The sequence below is a fragment of the Nannospalax galili genome, unplaced genomic scaffold (genome assembly GCF_000622305.1).
Source record: "Nannospalax galili isolate Female #2095 unplaced genomic scaffold, S.galili_v1.0 scaffold996, whole genome shotgun sequence".
NCBI classification, from domain to species: Eukaryota; Metazoa; Chordata; class Mammalia; order Rodentia; family Spalacidae; genus Nannospalax; species Nannospalax galili.
Window position 1 is genome coordinate 1,149,677 of NW_008339436.1, and position 21,675 is coordinate 1,171,351.

A 21,675-nucleotide genomic window follows, 5' to 3' on the forward strand; every position below is an offset into this window, starting at 1 on the left:
GTGATGATGGTAGTTATTTCATGCAGAAGGGACTGCTGTATAGCATCATCTTATTAAAAGGACCTGGAATTTAAAAGGATTTGGTGCTAGGATCCACAAATGAGGGAGACCATATGTCTTTTATTTTTCAGAGTCTGTGTTACTTCTCTTAATACAACAGTTCCTAGATCCATCCATTTACCTACAAATTTCATGATTTCATCTTTCTTTACTGCTGAGTAAAACTCCATCGTATATATGAACCACATTTTCATTATCCACTCATCAATTGAGGGACACCTAGGTTGCTTCCATCTCTTAGCTATTGTGAAAAGAGCAGCAACAAACATGGATGTACAAGTGTCTCTGCAACAGGACAAGTTCTTTGGGTAGGGTTAAGGTTAGGATTAGGGTTAGGGTTAGGGTTAGGGTTAGGATTAGGGTCACTCACATGCATATACCCAAATGCATATACACATAAGTAAATCTTTTTAAAAGTGTTTTTAGGAGGCTGGAGAGATGGTTCAGCAGTTAAGAGCACTGGTTGTTCTTGTAGAGAACCCAGGTTCAGTTCCCAGCACCTACATGGCAGCTAATAACCTTCCATAACTCCATTTCCAAGGGACCCTCTTCTGACCTTTTGGGCATTGTATGTACTTACATACATATAGGCAAAACACATACACATAAAATAAAAATAAATTTTAAACAGTTTCCAAAGGAAAAAAGTGGAGCTGAGCTATGGTGGTGTATGCCTTTAATCCCAGCACTTGGGAGGCAGAGGTAGGTGAATCTCTCTGAGTTCAAGGCCAGCCTGGTCTGCATGGTGAGTTCCAGGACAGCTGGGGCTACAGGGAGACCCTGTCTCAAAAAGACAAAAACAAACAAACAAACAAACAAACAAAAAAACCACAAATGTATTTTCTGTCTCTGTAGACTTATTTATTTTGGACATTTCTTATTCATAGAGTTCTACAATATGTGGTCCTTTGTGTCTGGCTTCTTTCAGTGGTCATATTTTTAGGTTCATCCATTTTGTAGCATATCAGGACTTTCTGTTGCTTCATCATCTGTTATATGACTGTATCACTTTTTGTTTATCCCCTTGTCAGTTGTTTTTACTTTTTGAATATTATAAATAATGCTGCTGTGACCAGGTGTGGCCTTTAGTCCCAGCACTCAGGAGGCAGAGGCAAGTGGATCTCTGTGAGATCAAGGCTAGCCTGGTCTACATAGCAAGTTCCAGCTGGGACTACAGGGAGACCCTGTCTCAAAAAAAATCCAAAAAACAAACTGCTGCTATGAACACTTATGCACCAGCATTTGTGTATACGTTAAGAGTGGAGTTGTCAGACTTCCTATTTTACATTTATTTCAGTCATTAACATCTGTACCATCTAAGTGCTGTCATCAGGTGATCACTTCTCAAGCTCAGGTTTTTCTCAATTATTGATATAACAAGTAATTTTCAAATAGGCATTTGGGGCATTATTTGGGGGACACTCAGAGTCTTATCTTTTGGATAGCCTGTCATCATAGGTTGAAGGTGGGAATCTAGGCTCCCCACTATACTTTGGTACCTAGGGAAGAACAGAATGCTGCATTATTGCTCTTGTGTGGCCTCACTCCTGTGCAGTCATATAAGTTGTACCATCTTGTCTAGTAAGAAGTCTGAAGTCCTGATCCTCAAATGATCCCTTCCATAATCACCATTGGTCTAGGCCCCAGTGTGCCTTTGCTAACAGTGGTGGGCCAGTGGGGGGTGGGGTGGGGGGAAGCTATTTGTTTCTGTTTTGCTTTATTGTTTGTTCATGCTTGGTTAGAGCTGAGCAGTTTCCTAAACTATTCCAGTCAGATCAGCTGCAATACCTTACCTCTGACCTTTTGTAACCTTTGGGGAGTCCAGATTGTCTGCTTCTCTTACAGTGCAAGCTAACAAGGCAAAAAGAAAACTCAGGGAACTGAAGTCCCTAATGTCTCACTCCCCTTCTACCCAACTTGAGCTTTTGCTTGAGCTTGAGCTTTGCTCAGCATATGACATCCATAGATTTCAGCTGTACCTAGCAAGGGGGATAGGAACAAACTACAGGTCTCCATGGGAATGTGTTTTTTTACTTTTTTCTTTTTCTTCTTTTTCTTTTTTTTTTGACTCTGTGTGTGTGTGTGTGTGTGTGTGTGTGTGTGTGTGTGTCTGTTATGCTTGCATGTATGTAAGTACATCAGGAGTCGGTTTTATCCTTCCACCACGTAGGTCCTGGGGATCAAACTCAGGTCATCAGGTTTGGTGGCAGGTGCCTTTATCCACTGAGCTATCTCACTTGCCCTCCACAGGGTAGTAATAATAATAATAATAATAATAATAGTCTGGTTCTTGGTGATTTAAAAGAGCAGTCTTCAGCTGGGCGTGGTGGCACACGTCTTTAGTTCCAGCACTCGGGAGGCAGAGGCAGGGGATCCTTGTGAGTTCGAGGCCAGCCTGGTCTACATAGCAAGTTCCAGGACAGCTGGGGCTACAGGGAGACCCTGTCTCAAAAAGACAAATAATAATAACAATAAAGTTCAGTTTCTTTAATAAATGTTGGACTATTCCAGTTATCTGTTTGGGCTATTGTTGTTTGGTGGTGGTGGTGGTGGTACTTTTTGGTTTTCTAAGACAGGGTCCCCAGGCTGACCTGAAACTCACTGTGTAGCCAAGTATGATCTTGAACTCTTCATCATCCTACCTCCACCTCCCAAGTACTGCAATTCCAGACCTCTACCATACCCAGTCTTATCTGTTTGTTCTTGAATGAGCTCCAGTAACTTTTGTCTTTCAGGAAATCCACCATTTAGGTGGTAGAATTTATGGGCATAACATTTGTGATAGTCCCAGACTAGGATCTGTGGGGTCTGCGGATCCTGTCTCTTAGCCTTGCTTTCGGAGATTTGGACTTTTGGAATTTTGTCTTTTCTAGGATAGTGTGACTATAGATTAATCTTTTACTCCTTTAGGGTTAGGTTTCTCTCCATAGTTTCTTAGATTATTGACTTGATCTTCCTCCTTTGCAGTATAAACATCAAATAACATTTAAACTTTTTTTTTTAAATTTTTTATTTTATGTGTGTGGGTGTACTGCCTGCTTGTGTGTAAGTGTACCCATGGAATCAGAAGAGGGCATTGGATTCCTCCAGAACTGGAACTATGGACAGTTGTTAGCTACCATATGGGTGCTGGGAATCGAACCTGGGTCCTCTACAAGAGCAGTGGGTGCTTTTAACCCCTGAACCATCTCTCCAGTCCTGTAACATTTAAACTTTTAAAAAGTTAGTTACACTGAAAAAAATATAGTGAAGGGTCTTGGGTTTGCTCACCCTTTTATATTGAATGCAGAAAGTGATGTATCATGTTTAAATGTAAATGAGACTTTTTCTTAGGACAGCACAGTGTCCAGAAAGTATCTGAGAAGGAATGACAGAGCTAGGCATATGTCACCTAATTCCTGGAACATGGGAGAGCTACTTTCAAATATAAAATGGTGTGTGCCACACCGGTGGGTACAGTTACCATGAAGCAAATTTAAGCTGAAAGAGATGATGAGCCTCCAACATCATACCAGTTTAGCAGGGAAACCAGTGAACAGGTTGTCAGGGTGAAATGGGAACCTCAAACAGGTTGAGAGGCTATGCCATTTATTTAGCTCTAGGTTCTTTTCAAGACTCAAAGAACTGTTCTATTCTGGAAGATATTCCTACTAGCACTCCCACAAGTATATCAATCATACACCTGTAGTAGGGTAAAAGCACAAAGAGTATTTAGAACATGCGTCCATCATTCACATGTGCACATGCCATAGAGATACCTGTGCATGTAGGGTGCATCTCTGTCATCCGTGTGTATGCACACCCATCCATATGTTCTTCTATGCGCTTCAGTCTCAACCTTTCAGGAAGGTTTCTCTTTTTTTGTTTTGCTTTTTTTGAGACAGGGTCTCCCTGTAGCCACAGCTGGCCTGAAACTCACTATGTAGACCAGGCTGGCCTCGAACTCACAGAGATCCACCTGCCTCTGCCTCCCAAGTGAGAACTCTTTCTTTTCTGTGAGGCTCCTGGTGTAAGTTTTGTGAGCACTAACTCTTGTGCCATAGGCTCTCCTCCTAGGAGCTGAGACCCAGACAGGCAGTGTTGGCTCTGGTGCTAGCTGAAATTGTTTAGGCTTTCCTATGTGAGAGACTGCATGTTTTTTTCTTTTTTAAATTTGTTTAATTGAACTGTGTACATTTCTTAGTGTTCTCATTAGCATGTGGCTATTTCTAATCTTTAAAGAAGTGGTGCGGGGGTTGCTGGAAAGATGGCTCAACTGTTAAGAGAGAGCACTGACTGCTCTTGCAGAGGACCTGGGTTCAGTTTTCAACACCTGCATGGCAGCTAACAGCCATGTTTAACTCCAATTCCAGGGGATTTGATGCCCTGTTCTGGCCTCCACAGACACTGCAAAAATAGATGCACATAGATACATGCAGGCAAAATACTCATATACACAAAATTTAAAAAGAAAAAATCGGCCAGGCATGGTGGTGCACACCTTTAATCCCAGCACTCAGGAGGCAGAGGCAGGCAGATCTCTGTGAGTTCAAGGCCAGCCTGGTCTATGTAGTGAGTTCCAGGACAGCTGGGGCTACAGGGAGACCCTGTCTCAAAAAGACCAAAAAAAAAAAGAAAAAAAGAAAAGAAAAAGAAAAAAAGAGAGAGACTGAAGAAGATAGCTCAGTAGTTAGGAGCACTGGCTTCCAGAGGATCTGGGTTTGGTTCCCAGCACCCACATGGCAGCTAACAATCATCTGTAACTTTAGTTCTAGGGAATCCGACACCCTCTTTTGGACTCCTCAGGCTTTGCCACGGTATGGGTGCACTTATGTACGTGCAGACAAAACACTCATGCACAAAAATTAAATAATTTCTTTAAAGTTTTTTTTTTTTCATTTTTAATTTTTTTAAGAAGTCAGAGGGCTGGGGAAATGGCTCAGCTGGCAAAATGCTTGCCATGCAAGCATGAAGACCTGAGTTCTGATCCCTCAGTACCCACATAAGTAGCCCTGTACAGCAACACATATCTGTGATTTTAGTGTTAAGGGGGCAAAGATAGGCAAATCCCTAGAGCTCTTTAGCTAGCTGGCCTACCCAGATTGGTGAGTTCCAGGTTCAAGAAGAGATTCTAGCTCAAAAAATAAAGTGGAGAATGACTGAGGAAGGCACCCAACATTGACATCTGGCCTCCATACACATGTACTCATACACCCATATGCATAAGAGCACACTCATAGGCCAGGTGTGGTGATACACCCTTTAAACACAACATGTTGGAGGCAAACAGATCTCTTGAGTTTCAGGCCAGCCAAGGATACATAGTGAGAGACCCTATCTTCTCCCTCCCCCTGAAAAAACGTACACATAAACCACCCACACACAAAGAAGTCATCTGACATTAATCTCTAATTTATTCATCTTTTCCTCTTTGAGTCGTTGTGTGGGGCCCATAACATAGAGTGAGCACTTTGCTGAGGCTCTTATTTCCCTTAGAGCATACTTAGAAATGCCCCTTCTAGAAATCTCTTCTAAGGAAGCCATCCGATGCTCATTATTCTTATATAAGAATATTTGTCCAGGGCTAGAGGTAGAGCTAAGTGGTAGAGTGTTTGTTTAGCACACACAAGGCCCTGAGTTCAATCATAAGAAAAAGAAAAGAAAATATTGTCAGAACCACAATTGTAGTTCAAAATCAGGCAAGCTATATATCCAATAATAGTCTTTCTTAGCATAAAGCATAAAGTTTGGCAAATCCATAGGATAGGATGCTATACAACTATGAAAAAAATGCTTATTGTCCTAGGGAAATATTCACAATATGGTAAACATAAATGAAAAATGTAAGACATTAATATGCTGTTAATGGGAGTGTTAGTAGAAAAGTCACTCTGGAGAGCAGTTTGATAGTATTTATAAAAATTTGCTGTGCTGGTACCTGTTTTCCCTCTTGGGAGTTTGCTGCAGATAAACCCAACCTTCACAGAAGGCCTATAAAAGAATGTGTATAGTTACATTGTGTTAAGGCAAATTAGCAACAACTTAAATGGATACTACCAGGAGAATGGATGTGGTATGTGCTGGTTAATAACTAACATTTAACTGTTAGGCTATATTGAAGAAAGTAGAATTACATTTTTGAAACTGAATAAATCAGATAAAAACATTGAACAAAAAGCAAATTGCAAAGGATTTTTACAGTATAGAGAGAATGACACTATGTAAGGAATGACACTGTGTCTGGCTACATTGTTTTATAACATGGAGGGCTCAGATGAGATTCAGTGTTAGGGTACTTGCTTAGCATATACAAGGTCCTGGGTTCACCACCAGCACTGAAAGAAGAGGAATAGAAAACATGAAGATGCTCTTCAGAAATGCCAGTGTCAGGGTCATTAACAAAGGAGCCCTTCACATAGTATAAGCTAGAGAGATGTGACAGTGCAGTGTGCACTGCTGGACTGAAGGGGAGAAGATAACCATGAAGGCATTATTAGGACAGTTAGTAGAATGCATGTATGGACCACAGAGAAGACAGTATAGTGCATGTGTGGACATGAATTAGAAGTGAAACCAAGCATGATGATACATGTTTGTAATTCTAATACTTGAGATTCTGAGGCAGGAGTTTGGGGCCAGCCTGGGTTATATAGCCAAACCGTGCCTTGAAGGAGCGGAGGGACCAGACATGATAGCACATACTTGTAATCACAGCACCGAATGGCTGAGGCAGGAAGATTGCCAACAGTTTCAGGCCATCCAAGGCTACATAGCAAGACCCCATCTCAAAGCAGCAGTTTTTAAAAAAAATTAAATAATAAAATTGCTTGAGATTGAGCTGTATACTGGCTAATCTCAAGGGAATGGCCTTGACCTAAGTGACAGTCTATGCTGACTACTAAATAAATGGGCCATGAAAATAAAGCATGAATGATAAAGCAAAGGACAACTGGGCATGGTGAACTAGGCTTGTAACCTAGCTACTCGGGAGACTGAGGCAGGAGGATTACAAATTAATCTGGACAATTTAGTGACATGCTGTCTCAAAATACAAAAAATACTTTAAAAGGGGCTGGAGAGATGGCTTAATTGTTAAGAGCATGTATTGCTCTTGAGGAGGACCCAAGTTCAATTCCCACTCACATTAGGTGGCTCACAACTGCCTATAATGCCAGTCCCAGGGGGATTGGACATCTCTGGGCTCCACCAGCACCTGCAGTCATGTGTGTATACCTCCACACAGGCATACATACACATAACTAAAAATGAAACCTTTTAAATGTCATGGCCTGGGGATGTAGCTCACTGGTAGAATACCTACCTAGCACAAGGCTCTGGATTCACTTGCCAGTACTGCAAAAAAATGAAGCAAAGAGCAGACTGTAGATTATTGGGAAGTCTAAGTGAAGACTATTATGAATGTTCTTTGAGGTTTCTTTTCCCTTGATTCATGAGTGAAATCGTAATTAAAATTTAAAAGTAGTTGGGTATGGTGGCATATGCCTTTAATCACACACTCAGGAGGAAGAGGGAGACAGAGCTCTGTGAGATCAAGGCCAACTGGGGCCATAGGGAGACCCTGTCTCAAAAAGAAAAAAAAAAAAACACAAAAATTTGGAAGTTACAACAAACTTAAGAAAGCGCTAAGGTATTCATGGACATATGAATTATAAATAGCAACATACACATAAGCCTGCATACGTAATAAAATAGAATTTTAAGTGCAGGTCATAAAATTCAGAATATATATTTAAATTTGAGTATATCTAAGTGATACGGATTATAAAGTCTGTGCATTTTCTTTTTAAGAAAAAAAGCTTCTAATAAGTGAGTAAAACATAAAATTACAGGAAGATAATTATTGCTTTTGTTTTGGGAAGTATAAAATTGTAGAAGTAAAATTTTTGTTGTTTTGTTTTAAATTTTATGTGTATGAACATTTTGTCTGCATGCATGTAAGTGTACCATATACATGCAGTGCCCATAGAAGCCAAAAGTATGGCATAGGCTCCCTGGGAACTTGCAATGGGGATAGTCGTCAGCTGCCATGTGAGTGCTAGGAGCTGAACTTTGATCCCCTGCAGGAGCAGCCAGTGCCCTTAACCACGGAGTCATCTCTCTAGTTCATTGTTTTGTGGTTTTTTTTTGAGACAATGTCTCATTACTATATCCAGGTTGGCCTTGAATTTGTAGCAATTCTCCTGTCTCAGCTTCTCAAGTACAAGGGTTGAAGTTGTGTACTCATTAAGCAAGATCTTAAACTAACTTTCTTTCTTTCTTTCTTTCTTTCTTTCTTTCTTTCTTTCTTTCTTTCTTTCTTTCTTTATTTATTTATTTATTTTTGGTCTTGGGGATCATAAGGGTGTGTCTAGTACAGCATACCCATGGAGGTCAGAGGGTCTTTTTGAGACAGGGTCTCCCTGTAGCTCCAGCTGTCCTGGAACTCACTATGTAGACCAGGCTGGCCTTGAACTCACAGAGATCCGCCTGCCTCTGCCTCCCAAGTGCTAGGATTAAAGGTGTGCACCACCATGTCCGGCGAGATCTTAAACTTTAAATGTATATACTTATATGTATTTTTATAGGTATGCCTACAGAGAAAATACTCTGGAAAGGAAAACATAAAAATGTCCATACTATAGTTTCTTCCCTCTTCCAAATTTTCTGTGTTAAACACACATGAATTTTGTTATCAGAATAGGACAAAATAAGCAAAACTTAATCAAAGAAGCCTACATACAGTTTACAGTAGCTCAGCAGGAAGTGTAGTCTGTGCCAGACTCTGCCTACCCACTTCCTGACCCTGTGCCACAAATGCCAGGTGCCCTCTTGCTAAATGATGCGTTCCTTACAGATTGGCTTCACCACAGACCCGCGGATGGCCCGTTCTTCCCCCTACCCCACTGATGTGGCTCGAGTGGTGAACGCCCCCATTTTCCATGTCAACTCAGATGACCCTGAAGCTGTCATGTATGTGTGCAAGGTAGCAGCTGAGTGGAGAAGCACTTTCCACAAGGATGTTGTCGTTGATCTGGTGAGTGATGCCAGGGTGTGCATGTCCAGGTAAAGTGTCAGGCCTGTCCCCTTATTAGCACCTAAGTCACCATGGGGCTTTTGTAATGTCATACTTTAGGTGGGATCCTTCTGGGTCCAGAGTGCTCAGGCCTAGGCTCTGCTGAATATTCCCCAATAGAAGCTGTGTGGCTAAAGGGGGCTGTTCAAGGCCCACCCTGTCCTGTTGAAACTGCTTTATGAATAAAGAATCTGTGTTCCCAGATCATTTTCATTTTATCTCATTTGATAGAGCAAGTCCACTGTGTAAAGGAAAGAGAAACGAGAAACAAGGAACTTAGCTGTAAAGGAAATAATAAATTGAGTCAAAGCAGACACAGGCATGTTGGCATGGTACAGACTTGATGGCAGATGCCCCTATGGTATTCCTTTTCACAGACCAGCTGTGGTCTCTTACAACCCTGTCTTGCTACTCTGACCAGGTATGTTACCGGCGCAATGGTCACAATGAGATGGATGAGCCTATGTTCACACAGCCACTCATGTACAAGCAGATCCGCAAGCAGAAGCCCGTGCTCCAGAAGTATGCAGAGGTGCTGGTGTCTCAGGGTGTGGTCAACCAACCTGAATATGAGGTATGTCCTGACAGGCACTTTATAGTGCTAGGGAAGGCTAGAGAAGATCATCACAGGCCAGTCTTTTCCTCAGGACCCAAGTGAAAGCATGTGAAGTCTTTGATAGCTATAGCATTTCCATGCATAACTTCTTGGATGACCTTGGGGACTGAGATGATTTGTAAAGGACATAGATCTTTGGGAGGAGGGGGAGGATGTTCTGGAGATGGGGTAATGGCTATCCAAAATGTTTTCTCAGTTGACATGGATTGTTTAGGGGTGACAGATGAGTAGACAAGGGTCCAGCTTGGTGAAGGGTCCATGTGATCTGCACAGAGCATTCTGGCCCATGAATATGAGCAACCATGGATACATAGAATAAGCTAGGGCCCAGATTGGACAGCTGCTGAAGGTATAACTCTAAAGCCCAATCCTCCAGAGACACAGAACTCTGAGAACTAAACCAGTTCTTATGAAAGAATGTTATGGTCTGGGGGCTCAGGCTAACAAAATTGCCAGCCAACAAATGTGGGCAATGAGAAGAGCAGAAATTCACAGGCTTCTCACAGATATTAGAGAGACTGGCAAGTCTGAGAAAGCGCAAGGTTGTGGTGGGTGAGTATATAGGAGTGAGAGGGAATGGAAGACCAGGCTGTCATGGGATTCTATAAACAGGTGTGCTGTACTCAAATAGCTCTATGTGCCCAATCTTCCAGGAGGAAATCTCTAAGTATGACAAGATCTGTGAGGAAGCATTTACCAGATCCAAAGATGAGAAGATCTTGCACATCAAGCACTGGCTGGACTCCCCTTGGCCTGGTGAGCAAGGAACCACCACTACAGATAGACTGCTTTGTGAATCTGATGTAATCATGAGCCCTCTTCCCAGAGAACGCTCCCACATCCCTCTTTTGTGCCCAGGACACATAGTGTGTGCATCATTTCAGCAAAGCCTCTGTGGTCCCCAGGGTAATCTCTAGGGAGACAATCTAAGCTTTGTAGTTTCTCAGCCTTAGTCTACCCAAAGCCATGTGTTGCTGTGGCAGGGTTCCTAGAAAGGCAAAGCTGTTGCTCTGATCTGTTTTACAGATGTCCCTTCGAAAGCAGGTGGCATGTGTCAGCCTGTCCTTGTTCCCTTAGGTTTTTTCACCCTGGATGGACAGCCCAGGAGCATGTCCTGCCCCTCTACCGGCCTGGAGGAGGATATTTTGGCCCATATTGGGAATGTGGCCAGCTCTGTACCTGTGGAGAACTTTACCATCCATGGAGGTAACCAAGTCTTCACTTGCCTGTAGAAACTAGCCTAGATCATTACTTCTTTATTTTAGTTAGTTGGGTTTTTAAAAAATATTTTATGCCCGGTGTGGTGGCACACGCCTTTAATCCCAGGGCTGAGCCGGATCTTGAAGACTCGCAAGGAGCTAGTGACAAACCGGACTGTGGACTGGGCCCTGGCAGAGTACATGGCATTTGGATCACTGCTAAAGGAAGGCATCCATGTCCGGCTGAGTGGCCAGGATGTGGAACGGGGGACTTTCAGGTAAGAGAAATTTTCACCCTTCAGTTGGAGGTAAAAGGGAAGGGCTCTGCTATCTGTTCTCCAGATGTTGCTGTATCCCTAATCTAGGCTGCCTCGTCCTTTTGCTGCTTTGTTGTAGAAAGCAGGAAATGCTCCTGCTTGTTGTAGGTGCTCCATTTAAGTGTTGGGTAGGCTCCACGTTGCATCATCTAGAAGAAAGCCAGATTACCACAGTGGGTCTCCTTATTAATCTTGCTGTTCTGCCTCAGCCATCGCCACCACGTGCTCCATGACCAGAATGTGGACAAGAGAACCTGCATCCCCATGAACCACCTCTGGCCCAATCAGGCCCCCTACACTGTATGCAACAGCTCACTATCTGAGTACGGTGTCCTGGGTAAGGGCCCACCCCTACCTCCCCCACCACCACCATCACCATAAACTACTGCACTCCTTCCCTGGTGGCTGAGGTCCTGGACATGTCTTTCTTCCTTATATTTCCACTGTAGGCTTTGAGCTGGGCTTTGCCATGGCTAGCCCTAATGCTCTGGTTCTCTGGGAGGCCCAGTTTGGTGACTTCAACAACATGGCCCAGTGCATCATTGACCAGTTCATTTGCCCAGGACAGGCCAAGTGGGTACGGCAGAATGGCATTGTACTACTGCTGCCTCATGGCATGGAGGGCATGGTAAGACCCTCCCTTCCCTTCTCTGCCAAACCTAAGACCTGGGAAGGGCGTGCCCAGGACCCCAACCCCAAAGACCAGGGGGGGCTCTGCTAGTACCTCCCACCTATTCTGGATGGGAAGGCAGGAGTGTCCCATCAGGATGCAGCCTGCATGCCCATCTCTAGCATGCTGATGCTAACCACTCAGTTTTCTGAGCACTCAGATCCCCCATCCCCCTGCCTTGTATATTGCTGGTAGGAGGAGAAGGAACTGAATGAACTCTGATACCAGAAGGGAAATGGCAAGGGTAGCAGATGTCAGCATGAGAGAACTCCCAAACTAACTTATATGTCTGGTTCCAGGGTCCAGAGCATTCCTCCGCCCGCCCAGAGCGGTTTCTGCAGATGTGCAATGATGACCCAGATGTCCTGCCAGTAAGTAGAGCAGACCCTGCCACCCAAATGCCTGGGGCATCTGGGAAATAATTATATCTGGATGTCCTAAGGGGATCAGACCTCAGCTGACCCTTCCTCTGGCCTAGGAGTTTGAGTGGGTAGACCAGTGTGGTCCCATGCCTCCTGGTCTCCCTGAAATGAAAGATTTCCACAGGGCACTAAGAAGGAAAGTACAGGATATTTCCATTTCTGTCCTGCTTTGGCTGAAAGCACAGAAACCCCTGTGTCGCACCTCAGCATGAGCTCTAGTTCAGACAGACACTGTGTGGGAGAAGACTTTGGGGCAATTTTAAAAGGGCACAAGGAAAACTACTGAAGGCCTGGAGAGATGGCTTAGCAGTTAAGAGCACTGAGTGCTTTTGCAGAGGAGCTAGGTTCAGTTCCCAGCACCCATATGGTATCTTACAACCATCCTAACTTCAGTTCCAGGGCATCTGACCTCCACAGGCATTGCTTGATACAGGTGTACTTACTTATGTACATGCAGGCAATTCAAATCCCAGCACTTGGGAGGCAGAGGCAGGAGGATCTCCATGAGTTCAAGGCCAGTCTGGTCTACATAGTGAGTTCCAGGCCAGCCAGCTGGGGGCTACAGGGAAGACCCCTCCTCAAAATGAACAAATTTTAGAAAAGAAAGAAGCTGCTGGGAGTTGATTACTAAGGAAGATTAGACTTGACTGTAGGCAGTGCCTGTGTCTCCAAAATACCATCCATTCACTGTAGAGCAGTTGCTTTCAGACAGCTGCCAAGGGTTAAATGGGGCTCAGTCTCAGGGAGCGTTTGGATTCTGCTCCTTGCTATCCTTATTGAGTCCTTGAGTCTCAAGTGAGGCATCCTGAGGCCTTTCTGCCTCCAGTCACACCTTCCTCCAGGTAGGATGCTCACTACTGCTGCTGTTGCCTTCCATTCTGCAGGACCTTCAAGAAGACAACTTTGACATCAATCAGTTGTATGACTGCAACTGGATTGTTGTCAACTGCTCCACTCCTGGCAACTTCTTCCATGTACTGCGACGACAGATCCTGTTGCCCTTCCGGAAGCCGGTCAGTGCTGGGTCCCCAGAATGACTCAGGGTGCCAGCGTTTCTGTGTTAGTACAAAGAAGGCTCCTTTGGTGTCTTTTGCTCTAGGTTGGTTAGGTGACATATAAATGGGAGTAAGGGTGGGATGTATCAGGTAGTCAGGTCCACTTGCTCTGAATGCCAGGGAATTGCACATTCTCACACTTAAACTTCGAGTCCTCATGTGCTGCTGAGCACCACATGCAGAGAATCAAACAAGATACAGTCCTAAGCCCAGCAGGGAATACAAATGTGGTCTTGGTATGCTGAGAAATGTGACAGGTGACCATAGGCATGTAGAGTACTGGAAAAGAGGTGAGCCCCAGCAGGGACCAAGGGACTGGAGGAGCCCCAGAAAGCAGCTCTTGACCTGGGTTATCAAAGGGTGAGTAAGAATTGGGTGGGGAAGGCAAATGGGCAAAGTGATCAGAAGGAGGGTGTCTGGGGGAAGGGATAGCCTTTGTGTCCCACAAAAGGCCCTGGTAATTGGGCCTTGTTCATAGCCTGAGATGGGCTAAGGTGCATTGCTCTGGAGCTACTAAGAAGAGACTCAGCAAGCTAAGACAGCCCTGGAGAAAGTGAACACCCACCAAGAAAAGGCAAATAGCAGAACAGTTGCTTGCCTTTCCTTTTCCGTCTATCCTGTGAGTGAGGCTCCCCTTAAAACCTGGGAGCCACACTGTGCTTATGTCCCAAAAGTTAAGGTTTCAGTGGCACTTCTCTTATATCTTCCTTCTAGAATCTTTAAGACCTAGTCCATTGTGAGTATATTTTGCCTTTCAGTTAATCATCTTCACTCCCAAATCCCTGCTACGTCACCCGGAGGCAAGAACCAGCTTTGATGAGATGCTTCCAGGTAGGTGTGGGAAGCATGGGCTTTTCCTGGGAGGGTGGTAGCTCTGGGAATCCTTTACTGGTCTGTAGGCCTTATAAGGGCTTGTATTTATGGATTGCCTGTGGCTTTTGCTGGATTTTTTTTGGTCATAGAATAAAGACCTCTGTCTCTGAATGCCCATAGGACTACATTAAAGACCTCAGTGAGTCTAAAATTGCAAGTAGATGCTGTTGCTTATGACTGCCTCCAGCTGCATGCAGCAGCTCACCCTAGCTCAAGGGCATAGACTCAGAGTAAGTTCTTTGAAGCAGAGGAAGAGATGTTGAGAGGCAGCATGCCAGCTGCACTGCTGAGGTGTGAGGCCATGACTTGAGAATTCCTCCTGGAAAGTGACAAGCATGTGCTGACACAGCCTGTGCTCCCTAAATGTCCCTCAGGCTCATAGGGTCAGAAAGCCTGCTTCCTCTCAACCACCAAGTCCCGTTAGTTTTTTATAAGGCGATTCTCTTGGGTTTTTTTTCCAATTTTTTGTGGTGAAATTTACATAATGTAAAAATCTAGCATCTTAACTTTTTTTTTTTTTTTTGGTCTTATTAGAGACAATCTCCCTGTACCCCCAGCTGTACTGGAACTCGTTATATAGACCAGGCTGGCCTTGAACTCACAGAGATCCGCCTGCCTCTGCCTCCTAGCATCTTAACCATTTTTAAGTGTTCAGTGTTTACGTTTCTCATTGTTGCAGCCATTTCTGCTGTTTCCAGAACTCCTTACATCTGGTAAAACATCTGTACCCATTAAACACTCACCATACCCTCCTCCCCTTGTAGAATTTGCTAGGGCATGTGGTAGCTCTATTTTTAGATGTTTGAGGAATTGCCAGACATCTCCACAGTACTGTGCCATTTAACATTTCGCCAGTGGTGCACAAGAGTTCCAGTTCCTTTGGGGACTGGAGAGATGGCTTAGTGGTTAAGAGCACCAGCTGCTCTTGTAGAGGACCCAGGTTCAGTTCCCAGCACTTACATGTCAGCTAACAACCATCCATAACTCTAGTTCTAGGAGAATCCCATGCCCTCTTCTGACCTCTACAGGCATGCATTCATTGACATACATGTAGGCAGTACATTCATACACTGAATAAATAAATAAATAATAAATAAATAAATTTTTTTTAAAAGAAAAGTTTTAGTTTCTCTAGCCAGACATAGTGGCCGTACATTTTTAATCCCAGGCAGAGGCGGGTGTATCTCTGTAAGATCGAGACCAGGTTTGTATACATATTGAGTTCCAGGCCAGCTGGAGCTACAAGGAGACCCTGTTTCAAAACTAAAACAAAAACAATAAAAAGTTCCAGTTTCTCCATGTCCTCCTTAGCAGTTCTGTTTTCTGTGGTGTTCAACAGTAGGTTTTTGTTGTGTTTAGTTTTTAAAGCTGCCACTATCATGTGAGATACCATCTCACTACAGATTTGATTTATCTTTCTCTAATAATGAGTGCCCTTGCGCATCTCTTTAGAATGTGCTATTGGCCCTTTCTGTATCTTTGGACAACCATCTACTCAAATCTTTTATTTATTTGCAAATCAGGTTGATTGTTGTTGCAGAGTTCTCTATGTACTCTGCTACCCTTCGTTACCAGATGTATGCTTCCCAATATCTTCTCCCCTTCTGTGGTATGCAGTTCATTCTTTTTTGATAGATCTACCTGCCTCTGCCTCCTGAGTGCTGGGATGAAAGACGTGTACCATTTCACCCTGCTAATGGTTGTGTTTAGTTTTGTTTTTATTTTCCTTTTGTTGCCTGTCTTTGGTGTCATGTAAGTCTTTGACTCAGTTTGAATTGCTTTTTGTTTATGGTGTTAGGCAAGGATCCTGGCTTCATTTTTTTGCTTGTGGATTTCCAGTTTTATAAGCACCATTTGTTAAGACGATCCTTTACTTGTGGAGTGGCCTGGGCACCTGTGTTAAAAATGACTTGACCTATATGTGAGGGCTTATTCCTATGCTCTGCTCTGTTCCATTGGTCTGTGTGTCTGTCTTATGCCAAAGCCACGCTGTTTACTGTAACTTTACATATTATATATTATTTATGTATATAATAGTATATTTATATATTATACTGAGGTTTACTTTTTTTCCTTTTTTTTTTTTTTTCTTTTTTTTTTCTTTTTGCGACAGGGTCTCCCTGTAGCCTCAGCTGGCCTGGAACTCTGGAACTCACTTTGTAGACCAGGCTGCTGGAACTCACAGAGATCCACCTGCCTCTGCCTCCTGAGTGCTGGGATTAAAGGTGTGCACTACCACACCCGGAATATTATACTGAGTTTTGAAAGCAGAAACTAATTCCTGAATTTTGTTTTATCGTAAAATTATTTTGGTTATTCAGAGTCCCTTGAGTTTCTGAATTTTAGAGAACAATATTCTCTTCCTACAAAAATCATAGGTGAGATTTTATTTTCATTTATTTATTATTATGGGAAGGTATGCAGAAGAGGTTAGAGGACAACTTCTAGGGGTTGGTTCTGTCCTTCCATCTTTACTGGGGTTCCAGGGATCAAGCTCAGGTCGTCAGGCCTCCATAGTAAGCACTTTACCACTGAGTTGTCTCACTGGCCCTCACTTTCAGTTTTGATGCCATTCATTTATTCTTTCTTGTCTAATTGCTCTGTCTAGGACTTCTGAGAGTGTGTTGACTAGAAGTGGGCATCTTGCTTTGCTCTTGACCTTTACCATTTTCTTTGGCCTTTCATCACTGAATATAAATTTTGCTCTGGATTTTCATCTGTACCCTCTATCATTTTCCAATTTGATCATTTAATCATGAAAACAGGCTTTGTAAGTCTCCACTGTGCTTGAGCACCAGTTGTTTAAGTCCCCTGATTGTTTAGTAAGATTTTTTTATTTGTAAATTCGTAAGGAGTATGAATGGAGTAGCCATGAGGTGTTTTAACATAATTGTTCATAAAGCCTGCAGCAGACAGGCTGTTTTGAATAACTCCTGTATCCCAGGTTGGCCCTGTCTGCCTTGAACCTGCACAGCACTCAGTCTAAGCAGATCACAGGCATCAGAAGCTGTTAAAGGAGAAGTATCTCTAACTTTCAAAAACCGTGTGTCCCAGGAAGCATGTGACACAGCCCTGGCTCCTGGGCCTGCAGCTCATGTCCAGCAGCTATGGGATGGGCCTGGAGAGAAGACAAGCTCAAATGTGACAATTCTCTTGTAGGAACCCACTTCCATCGTGTGATCCCAGAAGATGGCCCTGCAGCTCAGAACCCAGACACAGTTAAGAGACTGCTCTTCTGTACTGGCAAGGTGTACTATGACCTCACCCGAGAGCGCAAAGCTAGGGACATGGCAGAGCAGGTGGCCATTACAAGAATTGAGCAGGTGAGAGCATGTGGCATAGCAGCTGGGTGCCAGTGTCTGGTATCTTGGCAGAACACCATCCACCAAGCTTGGGAATCTCAGGCCCCCAACCTTTCCCATTTGAAAGAGCTGCAAGACTACTTTCTGGAACACTAGTCTCCCATTGCTCATCCTGCCCATCCTCTGAATGTTCCTCTCCTGACCTGACCCCTGCTCTCTCCCAGCTGTCACCATTCCCCTTTGACCTCCTGCTGAAGGAGGCACAGAAGTATCCCAATGCTGAGCTGGCCTGGTGCCAGGAAGAGCACAAGAACCAAGGATACTATGACTATGTGAAACCAAGACTCCGGACCACCATTGACCGTGCCAAGCCTGTTTGGTAAGGCCTAAGTCCTTGATGGGGAAACCTGCAGAACCTTCCTTGGGGCCAATGGATAGTTAGCCTAGAAGCAAACAAGAGAGGAGCAAGCAGGCCCCTCTTCTTCCTACTATCCTCTTTGCTCCCTCTCTGTCTCCCTCAGGTATGCTGGCCGAGAACCAGCAGCTGCTCCAGCCACTGGCAACAAGAAAACTCACCTGACAGAGCTGCAGCGCTTCCTGGACACAGCCTTTGACCTGGACGCCTTCAAGAAGTTCTCTTAGATGCTCCTGAAGTTGATCAGGCCATGGCCCTCCATGTCCATGATGCCCTTTGCTTCTGAACTAAAGAATAGTGCCTCAGCGCTGCCCACACTTCTGCCCCTCGCTGTGCCACACATCTCCTGTTCTCATGAGAATTAGGCACTTGTCTGCTCAAGTGCTCAGCTGCTCCCAGGCCAGATGCTGCCCAACCTGTGCTGACTTCTGTCAGGCTGCATAGCTTTCATGAAGGCAGTGAGGAACAGGATGAAGAAAGCCCCCCCCCCCCGAAAAAAAAAAAAAAACATCCTGGGGAAGGCAGCTCTGGCCCCACTCTTCCCCATTGTGTCATCCTTCAGGGTAGGAACACCAACCTGTTGTTAGTTCTGTGAGGCGTCCATACTTTCATGCATGCACTGAGGAAAAAGAGGAAGAAACCCCCCCCCCCCCGAAAAAAACAAAAAAACATCCTGGGGAAGGCAGCTCTGGCCCCACTCTTCCCCATTGTGTCATCCTTCAGGGTAGGAACAGAACCCTGTTTAGCTTCCCAAGGTGCTGGCGGTCTACCCAGCAAGCCACAGGTCCAGGATTAGGGATAGCTTTGTCTTGCTAGGGCCAAGCTGAGAAGTCATGGAGGAACTACAGCTGGCAGGTTTTGAGGGTGGGACCCAGCTGTTGGATGAGCAGAAACACAAGACAGTAGGAGAGGCCTTAGCCTGACACAGCACAGCAAGTTTAGGTCCAGGTCTGCTGACCTTTGGGGGTCCTGGACTGTGTGTGCGAAATATGCCCTACCTACTACTATGCCTGGAGTCCATAGGATCCAGAAGCTTCCTTGGGTCCAACCGTCCAGGCACTAGCTGTCCCTTCTTGATCCTGCTGGTTCTTCCTTCCTTCTTTCACCTCCAGCCATATAACTTTCTTTCTGCTATTCCCTTGAACACAATGGAAACTTTGATGCATCCTTTCTTTGCTGTGCCAAGGCAGGTCAAAAGCAAAAGAGGGTGTGGGTGAGGGCAGGGTGGGCCAAGGGGCCAGCTGTCCTTCCTCCCTCTTTTTGACCTTCACAGGGACAGATCCGATTTATTTATTTTGGTTATAAAAAAAAGAAAACAGAAAAATAACAAAACCAATCTCTGCATTGCATCGGCTTGACCCATAAACTAAGTTATCATGGCCAGCCTGTTTGCTCTCATTTTGTGCGCTCTGCCTCCTCCCCAGCCAGGCCCTTCTAACTTTCCTGGGAAGCAGTCCTCTCTTCATGGGATCGGGGAGTGCCAGCTGCCACTTGCCTGCTGGATATGTGCCCCATCCCAACTCCCACCCAACCCCCAGAGGCAGCAGCAGTCATCATAAATAAGTGCTTGGTGTGCTACCTGGGTCAGCTGCTCTGTCTCCACAGATACTCTGCACTCTGGACTAAGCATCTGTGTTTGAGTCAGCATACCTGGTGGGCTCATCTTAATGACAGTTACTACCCTGCATCCCTTGAAGCCCAGGCAGCTCATCCAGCCTAGAGATGAGACCTTGCATTAACACAGGCCCTGAGGGTGGGGTCTCAGCCTCAGACCTCTCACTCTACCTCTCTAGGTAGCATCAGCCATGCCTGGGCCATTGGTACCTTCAGAATCTTATTTCTCCTGCTGCCCTCATGTAGCTTGGCTTGAGGTACTTGCAGTCACAACTGCAACCAGTGCCCAGTAGAAAAGGTCCAGGGATGGGGGAGCAGCCACCCCCACCCTCAGGGCTACGAAGGACAGGGCCCTGTTGTGTAGCTGCCTGCGGTCAGTGTATCCTTGTACCTACCCAGGTCCACCAGGGATGTGAGTAGCTCAGAGCTGTGTGCAAGCTGCCTTGGATCTACCCTGTGCAGGAAGGGGGTGTACCGTGACTTTCACTGCCGACTCCGTTCTGTTGTCTGGCTGGTGAGTGAGGCCTTTACCATCTCTCCTCAACCTAACAACCATTTGGAAAGATAGCCCAGGGTCTCTATAGTAGGGAGGCTCATCTCTCTGACCCACAGGCTGGCAAGGAGGCAAGACATCTGAATGAGCTGAGCTCAGACTGTTGAAGGCCTATAGTACTTTACAGAAAGGTGGGGCTTGAGTTGGTTCCTGAAGCAGCTCAGCATGGTGACCACCCTCAGGTCACTGACCATGGGAGCATCCTGGCAGCTGCTGAAGCTGTTGACATCTCAGTAAAGTCCTCTGTGTTTGGGTCTGTGACTCTGAGCACCCTTGCAAGGAGAAATGGCTCCAAAGGCTCTGGAAAGACCAGGAACAATCAGGCCATGGCAGGCCATAATACCACTGCTGGCGCCAAAGGATGGGGTCAGGAGTTGTCTCGGGTATTCCCCTAACTGATTTGTTCTACTTTACTTTGTTTTGTTTTAGTGCTGAGGATTGAGTCCAGAATCCTTTGTATGCTTAGTTACTCTCAGTCCAACAGAAACAGCAAATTGGAATAAATGACCACTGCTACTTAGTCCTAACTTCATTGGTATAGTGAGCTTCCAATCAGAGTATTGCTCAGTTAGGGTTGGACTGATTAGATAGTAGAGAGTGTCCCTATTTAGAACCCCATGATCCTCCAACCAGAATATTTCCATGAAAAGACACCCTCTGCCAGATCCAGAGGGTAGATGCTGCCTACTCTGGCTTGTTCCACCAATGAGGGCCAGAGATCCTCTTTAGAGTGCCTGCAGGGGCCATTTATACCTGAACCCCTCCTCATAATTGCCCTCTATGCCCTCACTCTAACCTATTGGCCCCAGATTGCCACATGAACCCCTGTTAAACCTCCAAATGCCCTGGTTTATTTAGGTCCATAGCCATCAGGTGCCTTTTGCTGGAGTAGAGATACGTTTGCCTTGGGACTCTTCAACTCCAGTCCCAGAGCTGGACCCAGCTAGGCCAGGTTTGTTTTGGGGACCCTTAACCTAGACACCCTGATGAGAGTCCCTTCCAACCCGCAGCCTCTGGGCTCACTAGCTAGGAAACCAACCCAGTAAGAAGAGGCTCTGCTGCATGTGTGTGTCCAGATTGTCAAATTAGGTCATTAGAGGGAGCCTCTAAGGGCCAGGCTATTCCCTTTGTGCCTGCCCTTCTAACTTATTTTACCCAGGGCCACCTCCACTGCCTGGTCTTGAAGTTTAGCACAAAGAACAGGATTTAGCATTTAAGGTCTTGTAGTTCAAGAGAGTTTTGCTTAGTTCTGGAGTTAGCAACACCTAGGGCAGGAAAGTAAACAGCTTTCTGACCTGCCTGATGTGTCCAAAAGCCCTAGGGATCCAAGGGGGAAGACAGAAAGGGCTTAGAGATCCAAGTAAGAAAACCTAGTGCTGAGAGAAAGGTAAAGAAGGCTCACCACAGCACAGAATGACAGATGGAATGGAGGGAGGCTGGAGACTGCATCCAAATAGGGAATGTCCTCTGGACTCAGTGAATCATCTGTGAGGGGATCCTGTTCCAAGGATATGGGAAAGGGAAAGT

The 21,675-nt window shown here is 45.1% G+C and overlaps 1 protein-coding gene across 4 annotated transcripts in view; it reads left to right on the forward strand.

Moving 5' to 3' along the window:
- Ogdh (oxoglutarate dehydrogenase) overlaps positions 1 to 18,472 on the forward strand; it is an 81,798-nt gene extending 63,326 nt beyond the window's left edge. For all 4 annotated transcript variants that reach the window (XM_008834086.3, XM_029564037.1, XM_029564038.1 and 1 more), the window contains 13 exons: positions 8,894 to 9,073; positions 9,534 to 9,686; positions 10,382 to 10,484; positions 10,806 to 10,934; positions 11,055 to 11,205; positions 11,454 to 11,581; positions 11,694 to 11,872; positions 12,214 to 12,285; positions 13,221 to 13,349; positions 14,150 to 14,222; positions 17,424 to 17,587; positions 17,791 to 17,945; positions 18,088 to 18,472. In XM_008834086.3, the coding sequence (XP_008832308.1) occupies positions 8,894 to 9,073; positions 9,534 to 9,686; positions 10,382 to 10,484; positions 10,806 to 10,934; positions 11,055 to 11,205; positions 11,454 to 11,581; positions 11,694 to 11,872; positions 12,214 to 12,285; positions 13,221 to 13,349; positions 14,150 to 14,222; positions 17,424 to 17,587; positions 17,791 to 17,945; positions 18,088 to 18,208 (1,737 nt within the window). In that variant the 3' untranslated portion in view covers positions 18,209 to 18,472. The remainder of the gene's footprint in view (positions 1 to 8,893; positions 9,074 to 9,533; positions 9,687 to 10,381; positions 10,485 to 10,805; positions 10,935 to 11,054; positions 11,206 to 11,453; positions 11,582 to 11,693; positions 11,873 to 12,213; positions 12,286 to 13,220; positions 13,350 to 14,149; positions 14,223 to 17,423; positions 17,588 to 17,790; positions 17,946 to 18,087) is intronic.
- Positions 18,473 to 21,675: the final 3,203 nt, after the last annotated feature.